At 34.1% G+C, this 11,497-nt stretch overlaps 1 protein-coding gene across 1 annotated transcript; it reads left to right on the top strand.

The window, feature by feature from the left end:
- Positions 1 to 117: 117 nt before the first annotated feature.
- Positions 118 to 10,285, top strand: LOC124370676. The gene is made up of 6 exons (XM_046828963.1): positions 118 to 290; positions 1,565 to 1,734; positions 3,147 to 3,261; positions 6,308 to 6,386; positions 6,831 to 6,972; positions 8,798 to 10,285. The coding sequence occupies exons 1-6, from the start codon at positions 127 to 129 to the stop codon at positions 9,463 to 9,465; spliced, it is 1,338 nt and encodes a 445-aa protein (XP_046684919.1). The 5' UTR covers positions 118 to 126; the 3' UTR covers positions 9,466 to 10,285.
- Positions 10,286 to 11,497: the final 1,212 nt, after the last annotated feature.

Here is an 11,497-nt window from a genome sequence, read left to right as displayed (position 1 = left end):
TGATGTGTTACTTTGAGAGAGAAAGTAAAAGTTGGGGGTGAAACTCTCTAAAGAGCTACGATACCAAATGGTAGAACCAAGGAGAACTAAAGTACTGAAACTATGTTCACAGCATACTACGAGGAGATGATGGTGCTGACAGGAGAAGACATGTCATTGCTTTGTGTGTACGACTTGGGAGGAGAGTTATCTCCACAAAACATGTATTCCAAGGACCACGATCCTGATGTTACAAAGTCCTCCACCAACTGGAACAAACTGGATCTTCCCATTCAATCAGCTCTAGAAAAGTGAGTAAGTATTGATTTTCATTTTTCTTCCATCTAATATTAAGCTAGTGACTTGTTATTATAATTTATACTAATTTTTGTAACTTTATTTTGTAATGGAAGTGGTGTAACTAAGTGTAGGATGGGAGATAGAATTTAAAATTCCGTCCCAGATTTAAAATTTATAAGGACTTATTCCACACACCTGGGTGTGGTGTGCTCTGTAATCAGATTAACCTTCCTCCAGAGCCGAGTCCTAATTGTGCAACTGTGTGGTGGTATTTCATAATGCTCTGATTTCACTATTCTGTTTAATAAAATCTTTGAACAGACTAATGGGCCATACAGACAGTTATTACTCTCTGGGCCTTTTCAGAGTAATGGGGCTGAAAAGCAGATTGGCCTTTCCTTAAAACTTCTATGGAGGTACAACTTATTCAAAACACTAAAGATAAACTTACTTTAAAAAAATAATAATGGTAAATGAGACATTCTTGTCTGCAAACACTACTACTTATACACAAGAATATATGAGTAAGATGTAAAAATGTAGTTTTAGTTCGAATTGATTTAAATTTTATAAATTTGCGTATTAATTTATAAGAGGAAGTTGGCCCATTAGAATTACCCTTCTTTCCAAAGATCAAATATAGCAATACTTTCTCACCTGACTCTAATATCCTCCCACTCTCCCTGAAAAGGTGTCTAGTAGCCCAGAACAGTGTTGAATTAAACGGATGGATCACAAGGGTTATGATCCCTTGTGAAATATTTTCCAAATATATATTTATGTAGTTTTCGTTCCTTAAAAAAAATTAATTTTAAACTCTGAAATGCAAAAAATGTGTTTTAGGATGTATGTTTTTTTATATTCTGGGAAAGAGCTCTGGACTCCCACATTCTATTGGAGAGGGGGGGAGGGAGGTATTTCATATCTGTCAGACCTTCTGGTAGTGACCCTCCCCCAAACTTTCTAGATCTATCCTGGTTCTTAGAGATTTGTGTGTTCTAGTAGAGAAACTATGTAGTCTCTGGTACAAACAACATTGTACACTTAAATCTTACGAGCTTTCCAAATATATTTTGTTTTATTCTAATATATGGGCGACTGCATTTCTCTTCTTCAGACAAAGACATTTGGAGTCCAATAGACTTGAAAAATAACCAAAATCCGAGCTACAACATTTCAGCAATCCCTAAACAAAAACAGGAGTCTGCTGAATATTAAAAGTAGTTTGTTAACTTTGTTTTAGAGGGTTTGATTAGTCTACTATAGTGTCATACAATGTTTGCAGACATCCTCCTTACATCTATGATAATGGGGTGTCCAGCACACTCAACATCTCTGGCAACTACAGCGATGATGTTGAAGGCTTCTACAGCTGTTGGCTGCACTACCCTTTCCCATCACAGCCCGGGTACAATACGATATCCTACGGCGTGGTCACCGCTGGAACCATAAAAGGTAGCCTTGAATGTACAGATATAAAGATAAAATTGTGATTTTTTTATATATTTAAGGACTCATTATAGACTTCACCTGATAGAGTCTACTTATTCATTAGCATAACAAATTGAAGTAAAAGATACAGACATATGCAAAAGAATGAGGATAAAAACACATTAGGTTATAGTTTAAAGTGTTATTAATTTTAATGGTTATTTTAAACATTTCTTAAATAAAAGCAAAAACTAGTAGTCTGTGAGGCAAGCCAATTTACATTTTATAACTTTTGTAAAGGTCAAAATGGAGAGTTGCAAAGAGTTAAAAATACTAAAAGATAAATTTTACAAAGGTTAGGTTTTTATCTACACATTTTACCCCTAAATTATATGTAATAGTAATATTAGAGTCAGGCAACCAGATTATTATTTATTGCCTTATTATTATTATTCTTTATTTATTATTGAAAGGTTATTATTTATTGCCTATCCTAACCGATGGCCTGATACAATTAACATTTACCTGTCTGACAGTATTTTTTAACTGTGCTGAAAAATATCACATGTAAAACATATATAGTTTAGTATTTTTAGTGGTATTTTGTTTCTCCCCACTATCGATTTAATGGAAAAAATAAATTAAGTGAGTTCTAGAGTAAAAATTCACACATTTAAATTATAATTACAAACATATTAAATGTTAAATGAATCTTATATATATATATATTTATTAATTTTTATATATATATATATATATATATAAAATTTATTGATTCATTTTTAAAGTAGTGGTACAAACAAAATTTACCTTATTGAAATTGCGGAACAATAACTCAACCTCAAACTTCCAGTAACATTTGGCAGTGTGGAAGTGGCAACATGCAATGCTGCTTATTATGTAAAAGAAAAAAAAATGTATGTCATATTTTGGCCGTATTCATGTATTTTACAATCAAAACCATTTTGAAATTGTTTAAAATTGAAAAAATAATTAATAATTAAAAATTAAATATAAATTAAAAATTTTCAAACTAAAACAAAAATTAATTGTTTTCAAACTGATTCTCCCTAATTCTAATAAAAAGTGTTAACAGTGTAATCATTTTATAAACATGATATAAATACAAGTAAATGTTGAAATATTTTTGTAGATAAATATAGCCAAGGACGTAGCCAGCTAGGGAGTTCAAGGGGACCGAAACCCCCCCAATTTTCAATTACATTTTTAGTACACAATTATTATTATTTAAATAATTCAGTATTATTGACATGAAGGGGTCAAGAACTTTTTAAAGAACAAAATGGGGCCTTTTCTGTCCGGGAAAATATCAGTTGTCTGGACTCCCCTAAAAATTTGTCCTGGCTACGTTTTTGAAAATGCATGATATCTAAAAAATTAATAGATGTACTGATTAACTGTCTTTTTTTTCACAGAAGGAGTTTACTGGCTCCAAGACCTCATCCTCTTCAGCCTCGTGCTGGCTCTGGTCCTGGTGTGTCTCACAGTATTGTGGCTCATCGCGGAGTTAGTCTTTGACTTGAAGTACAAGTAAGATTTATTTTTGTCTGTGTTATCACAGTCTAACTTAATATTTTTGTCTGCCAGTAGTTGGGAGGCTAGCAATCCAACCTGTATGTCGACACAGCTGTGTTATGTTTCTGTCTTGGCACATTTTTTAATTTGTTTTAGTTCTTAATTTATTCATTGTTGTTGGTATATAAATAGCATACTTACTGTATTTACAATGAAAATATTTGTCAGTAGAGAAATATGATTTCATCACATCATTGAAGAATGACATGTAGCACTTTAAACTTTAATGGTGATAAAAAATAGTATCGGATTTGTATTTCAAATTGCAAAGGACTCTCAGATATCTTAGAAATGGTTAATAAATAATGGTGAGGATCATTTACATTAATAAGACAATAAATAATATTTATTTTGCTTCCGAACATTATGAATATTTCCAATTGAAATAGATAAATATTTTTAAAAAAACTTATATTGAATGTGATTTATGTTCGATTAGTATTTCATAAGCCAGATAAGGTTTAATTACCAAAGAATACGGTTACAAGGCATAACAGTGAACCGGACAATAAAACAATGCCTGCTCAATCATTGAGATTGTGAGAGCCTGTCTAAATTAATTGGAAAGTGATAGAATTAAAATGTTAACAGGCAATGGAAAGTACATACAAAACAAAACAAATGTTTCTTCTAGCTCAAGATCAGTGAGTTTTGACTACTGAGTTCTTTTGACTTTTTGTACGTACGGCTGAAAACTGATGCTCTTCATAGTTAAAATGGGGCAATAATGTTGCCAGTGTAGTGAAATCTATATCAATACACATAAAAGGTCAAAAAGTAACACTAATTTCTTTCCTCTATTCAGAGGAGAATTCCTGTAATTAAATTTTACTTTCTGTTATGATGAAACCTTCTTATCTAATTACCATTGTTGACTCAGCAGATTTTCAGTTGTTATCTTTACTAGTTAAAAAACTAGTAGTTAAATGATCCTTTTTTGTGGTTTTGTAAAGGTTGTGTGTATTTTAAATGTCACCACAGAGGATGAAAAGTTTAAAACTAGTGATGAACATTGGTGACGTCAGGGCACCAAACTCCGTTTTGGCAGGCCCTAATAAAGATATGTGGCCAGGCCCTCTCATGTTCTGCCAACGTCCATCGGCATGGTCCCTTCAAATAGACGTGTGGCAAGGCTCCATCCGGACCCCGGTAAAATTTTCTGAAAAAAACTTGTCTGAGTACGGGCCTAGGTGGGGTATATTACTGTATACATTGTAAATTGCTGTTTATTTGAGCATCTTAAATTTATGGATGAAGGGAATAGACTCCAGTTTATGACACAAAGTCAATCTTTAGTCTGGTTGCAAAATCTAACAGTCTTTCAATGGGTTTTGGTCTATTTTCAATCTGCTAAAATAATTTTGTAGGTACAACAATCTACAAAAGTACTAATTTATCTCCTAATCCTACCTGAGTACCCAACCGAGCTACTCAGTAGAAACATGACTCACCTACCTGAGTAGGTACAGTCAGGTACCTACCCAGACTACCTACTCTGAACCTAGTAGAGTAGGTTCAGGTTTCTCAGTTATGTTTCACTGATTTCCTGAGTTCATAATCCATTAGATAAACTTTAGATAAGAGAATGACTAATATCAAGTGCTTTGGTAAGGAAGTTTAAAAACATGTGAATGAAAAGAAAATTCATTGGACAGAAAACGTAGAAGAGATCTACATAATATAATTATTAGAACTGTGTTAATTAATTTTATTACTTGGATTGAAAAATTCAATAGCAAAATTGTAGATTACCAAAGGGAATAAGCTTGAATTGTTCAAACAAAGACTTTGCCAAGGTTTTCTCTGTATTCTCCTACAACAATTGGTAACCAACTTGTAGTTTTTGAATTTTGAATTTATTTTGAGTATAGCATAGTTATTTTTTTGATAATGATAACATAACATTTCATTTTTATTAATTGCACCCTTTTTGGGAAATCAGTGGTGAAGGAAACAATGCAGTAATCCATTGAAAATGGATTGATGGAATTGTCATACTGAAATATAAAAATAAACAAACTTTATATTCATAATAACTCAACCATTTTAAACTAGGCTGCTGCTCGTGAAAATTTTTGCCTGCGGTATAGGAGTAAAAAAATTAGCATTTTCACACATAGCCAGGCACCATTAAAGGCGTTGGACTTGTGTGTTGAACTCTAAACTTGTCTGAGATTGCTATGAAGTTGTTTCTTCCCTTGGCAGAATCAACAATGTGACTGTTTGTTGGGTTCCTGGTCATGAGGTGGTCTCTGGAAACGAAAGAGCTGATGCTCTGGCCAACTTGGGCTCAGTGTCCAACATGACGGGGCCTCAACCGTTCTATGGTATGAATGAAGGTGTGAATCCTTTGGTGCTGTCTGGAAGTGGGTTCACGCTGAACATAAGAGAAGGTGGAGGTTGCATCCGGGTCTGAGAATGAGCAGTCCTACAGCCGTTTTCCCTTAGTGTAGCGTCTGACCTTCTCTCCTTAAGTAGATTGGAGTCTTCTCGGGTTGTAGATCTAATTAAAGGACATGGTCAACTGAGAAAGCATCTTTACAGAGTCAGCATTCTCCAGGAGGATCCGCTCTGCAGAATGTGTGATGAGTAGGAGGAAGCTGCTGAACACCTGCTCTTTGACTGTCCTGCAATAGCAGGATGGGCGTTACACCATCTTTGATAGTCTGGAAAAAAGTGGTGAATTTCCCCAAGGAGGGACCTGATTAGTTTTTTTTGGCGGTTTGTAGAACTGTTGAAATTGTAAACTGGTTAGCCTCATAGCTCACTTCTGGGTGCGCAAAAGGCCCTTGAGGTTTAAGTGCATGGTAGCATTTATAAGAAGAACTAAGCTGCAGCTTAAATATCGAATGTGTATAAAAATCCTCAATTGCTTGTTAGCTTAAATTATTCGTAAAACTTTTGGATACTTAACAAATGATGCAGCCTATATATTGTTTCCAAAAAAAGCCATCCTACACAAGCTCACTGTATGATAACTAAATTGTATTTTAAATTTCAGGTCTGGGTTTTACCGATGTCGAAAGCTAAAAGGTGATGAAGCAAGGAATGTACTTCACAATATTCTTTTCAGTAACCAGGTAAAGTGAAAATATAGAGTACATCTTGTATATCAAACTTTTGATTGTGGCTGATTCCAGATAAGACTGGTTCAAGATAAAAATACATAAAGTTATATAAGTAATCACTTTGAGATAGCTTTAATATCACTCATTGCCAATATGACCAACATTTTTGAAATTACAGTATTGTGGCATATTGTTTTAAAAGTTAAACATTTCTGTAAATAAATTAATTTACATCTAACATTTCTCCATTAAAAATGTCAGCTGTTGATTTTCTAACAAATTTAAATGTTTGGAAATGCTGGAAATGTTAAAAGCATTTTTTAACCCTTGGTATGCTATTATCTGATTACCTGGAACATACACGTCTTCCCTAGTATCACTATCAGTGCCTTTTTAAAATCTAATCCTAACTCACTGAGCTAAGCTACATATTATATTGCTGGTGTTTGCTTTCAGGGACTACTAATTTTAGGGGATGAAATAGCTGCACACAGAGCAATGTTCAGGTTTGATAAAACTTTGCAAGTAGAGGAGAGAGTTTCGAGATCTGACATTGAAGCTGAGGAAAGGACCAGTGCGGAGGAAGCTGAAACATCAGGTACTGCATCCCGAAAGACTATAATTATAGTTTAAAAACTGTATGTCTAATTTGTGTTTTCATTGAAAAAAAAAAAACATTTACAGATTATAAGGTGGGTTAAGAAACTGAATTTGCATGTGAGGGCTAAGTAATTATTAGTGGATGGAGGTTTTCATACCACTTCATTCTTCCATATAGTTATGACCTCTATAAAAACTGGACAGTTTAAAAGAAATCTATTACTAATCACATTTACAAAAGGGAATAACTTTAATTAGTTCAATGGACATAAAGTATTTGAGGATATTTTTACTTCTTAAGGTATCAAATCAAACACACTGTGTCACTGTAACACAATGTAAGAGACTGAACAGAAGTGGTTTTAAGAAAAGTAATTAATACAGATTAAACTGCCTGTTTGAGATTTTTACCTCCTTCAAGAAATTGCAAAATTCATCATTACTGCTTTGCTTGCTATGCTCATTACTTGTTTTGTACTTCTCCACATCTCTCAGACAGTTTCTGCACCCACAAGGTTCTGCACCTATTTAAGTTTCCAGATCCATAGAAATAAATCAAATGATTTTGTTTGCATACCTCTGACTCCCACTTTAACAGTGTACATAGTAACAGCAGGAGAAATTCCTCTGACAAATAGAATGGTGCAGAGGTTCTAACTTGTTGGCTTCATAAACATATTGTTTTGGATTATTAGTCTCCCATGGGGATTTTAATTCCAACGTTATCATAACCAAGTACAGTCCAGACCTTCAAAACTATTTTTCCTGCCCAGAGAAGTAGGATAACTCATGATCTGCCTTAAAACTAAAAGACTCTTGTCATTCTGCTAAGTTAATCTTCCCTTCTGTAGAGCATGAGGGTATCCAATGAAAAATAACATGCAGTAATTAAAGTTGTAAAACAAAAACTACATGTGATATTCGATGCAAGATTTCAAAGACTCATCATTGAACATCAAGTTCTTAAACTCCACTTATAGTAGACGTGAAAGATTCTGCCTCAAATCTCGCTTTACATGAACAACCAAAGAATCTCCAAATTCACCTAAAGGTTGCTCCGGAGTTGGAAACTTATTGCTATTCTACACCAGTGGATTGGGTCAGCATGGTGATCATCATCACAGAGCAAGTATCTGCTATGCCCTTAAGATGTGATGATATGTATGTCAGAATGATCTGCTGGTGATTTTACTATTTAGTTGTTCTCTGTCCACATGATGCTGTAAGGCTATGGTACTTGAGGGTTTAATCTTCAAAACTTTGTTCGAGATCCAAAAAGTCCCTGTGCTAATGAGTCCTTTGAATATCTGTACAATTGCACTGATTTCACACATAACAGCCTTAGAGTTGAAGATGATAGCCATACACTATATTAGAGATCCATACTAGATCCATACACCACATCATACTAGATCCACAATGTTCTGCAAAAAAAACATGGTAACCTCTTGTCGGGTATAGTTCTTCATCATGTATTGGGGTCTTGCAACAAAAGAGGTTTGGGCTTAGTTAAATCAAGTCCTTCCATATTCACATCATCATTGCATGGAAGTTATCTCTCTTAACCCCAATCCAATAAACAACAATTACAATTTTGCTGTAGAGAATTTTCACAGTTGTCAGTCAAAAATATCATAAAAATATTACTATATTTACATTTTGCCTTTAGAATAAACAAGTATTAGATTAGATTCTTTAGAACTCTCATAACATATAGTATGATTTCAGAGGTGTCCAAATGTGGTAAAATATTGAGACAAATATTTTAAGAATGTTTCATTATGTAAAATGCACATTTAAAAAACTATACTATTTATTCACAGGTGCAGAAGCAACATCTGATGCAACGACAGAAGAAACAAAGACTGAAGAGACAAAGACTGATGAAACAGAAACCATAGAGGAGAAAACTAGTGAGGAGTCGTCTATTGATGTGTTTGAGGATGCATCTGACCATCCTAATGATGTTAAAAGCAGTATCACAAGAGAAAAAATAAAAAGAGAGGATAAACATCGTAGGCACAGTGATCCTATTAAAAAATCCCCTGGCTCTCCTCAGAAAAAAAGAAATAGGATTGTAAGTGCACCTGTGGAGGAAACTGTTGTAAATGTCATGACAGATGATGATCAGTTATCTCCCTTCACAGAACGCAGTAAGTATCCTCGACGAGGTAAGACGAAAGAGAAGGATGTGCGGAAAGGGAAGTTGCTTGACAATCAAACAATATCTCTAGAGGAGTTGCAAGAGTCAGAAGATGGCTCATCAGATGAGTCACCAATGGTTCAAGTTAGGACTGCAGATAACTTTATCAGAGTCCCAAGAGATTGGAGGAAGAGAGAAGTGAAGACTCAGACCTCTACACCCTACATTGGTATCATCCAAAATACCTCTGCTTACCGGAACATTGAAAATGAGCTCAAGTTTCTTCCTGAGAAGTTTAAGGATCTTGGAAAATATGAAATTGTCAATAAAAATGTCAAATATAAGTAACTTGAGGGTATTTTCTTCTTTGTTTGAAGTAAAGTTTTATGATGGATTATCTATAATGGTAAAATGACTGTGGACATTTGAAATTGTCATAAATGTATCTGTATGTATAGTACTCTGCTACGTGTCACTTTTAATGGTTTAGTATGCACAAATGTAGGCAGTAAAACATTATGGCTACAAACATATCAAAGTCAAACTTGACAAAAAATACATCAAAATTTCGAGTATATACTTGTAATCTAGCACCAAAATTAGAAGCACAAAGGAATACCAAAGCACACCTTTGATGTATATAAGGACTTGATACACAATTTCTATGTGAAAGTTGAGATTGAACATGAAAATTCCTAATGACATGTCCCACATGGGAAAGGGTGCGATGAACAGACCTTTTATTGGATAATTTGGTTGGATTGGATTTGTTGTTTCTTTGGTTTTATAATTTATTAGGTTTTTTAGTCGACCCAGGACTCTTCTGACTTTAGGTTTGAGCCGCAGGTATATGTATGTGTTTTGATGTGTAATCCTTTTATAGTAACTTTTGGTTTGATATGTTCATGTCTATGGTTTAAAAAAAAATGATAAAACTATTTTAAATTAAGTAATAATTAGAACATAGCTTGCTTTATAGTAACTGTAAATGACTGTAAAATAAATAATAGCTATATAACACTATGAATAAATAAGGTGAAAATGTATTGGTCAATACAGAAAAAGTGCATGGAACTTGAGAATAATTGTACTGTTTATTATCTTTACTAACACAGATTTTCAATCTAAAATACCACCTCTAGAGAGATGGCCCACCCTCAGCGTGGTGCTTGACCCTGGGGATGTGATCCATCAGGGAGAGAAACCCAGGAAAGTCCAAGTGATTGTGCAAGTTCATAGAATATTAATGTGCAGAGTTCACAAGCAGTCACTTATGCCTTGTTGGTCCATGGATGCTTCAGTTTGTTGGTGCTGCTGTAAACCGCATATGAAATGACCTGTTCTCACACATCGTGGCAGTTGTAGGCGACGCCTCAATCACAACACGTGATAAATGGACATGGTAATCTACAATGTTAGATATAGGGAGGTTGCTCCCTTTCAAAACAGACTAGAATAAATAATATCCTCTGGCAAGACCATACATTAGTCTCGTTTATCTAAATTTTATGGGACCAAAGTAATTCAGTTAAGTGAAAATCTATTTTATGCAAAATAGTTATTATCATAAAACATGTTCTGAGCATGGAGTGCCATGTAGGTGCAGTTCCGATAGATCCATGACACATTATTACATATGATTTATTGTATACTGGATTTTATGATACTGTGTTATTACTTATTTATAGAAGCAAAATTAATAAAAAGACCTTTATGCTTTGAATTAATTTGAAAATTTGTTAGTTTTGGGTTACTCGGTACACTAGTAGTATTCTACTTTTTACTTTAGCATAAACTCTAATAATTTTACATTGAATACATGTTTAGTTGTAAGAACTGATATGAGAAGGTTATAAGAGAGGTTAAACAATTTGTTTAATATTTTGATTCAGGAGTGATACAAAAGTATTTGCTATTCTAACCCTAACATAACCCCAAAACTAAATACTTGATGGGCGGGTTGTGGTATAGTCATCAGTGTAATCATAATTTAGAAGGTAACATAATTTTTTCAAACATTTGCCATCGTGCAGTAAATCAACTAATTCTAATTCATTAATACCACAGTATGAGATTTGCAATCTGGACTCTTCTTCAGAAAACGTTATAACAACCATAACGAAACGTCGTGTCGTGACATGCATAAGACAGGATTCACAACGTGCATGTTGCGAGTCAACTCATGCTGAAATAAACTAAACTAACACTAGAGAGCAGCCCGCACCAAAATAGTCTGGTGACATTCCAGGCAGTGTTGCCATATCGCTGCTGACCACCAGCAGATTTGGTACTTTGGTATACTATCCAGAGTCTATTATTTTTGGACGAATTTTCTTTCTGGAGAAATAATAGTAAATAGGAACAGAGTGGTGTCCTTCTC

The sequence above is a fragment of the Homalodisca vitripennis genome, unplaced genomic scaffold (assembly GCF_021130785.1).
Source record: "Homalodisca vitripennis isolate AUS2020 unplaced genomic scaffold, UT_GWSS_2.1 ScUCBcl_426;HRSCAF=2389, whole genome shotgun sequence".
NCBI classification, from domain to species: domain Eukaryota; kingdom Metazoa; phylum Arthropoda; class Insecta; order Hemiptera; family Cicadellidae; genus Homalodisca; species Homalodisca vitripennis.
The sequence above is the reverse complement of the archived record's forward strand: the minus strand, read 5'-3'. Positions and strand labels throughout refer to the sequence as shown.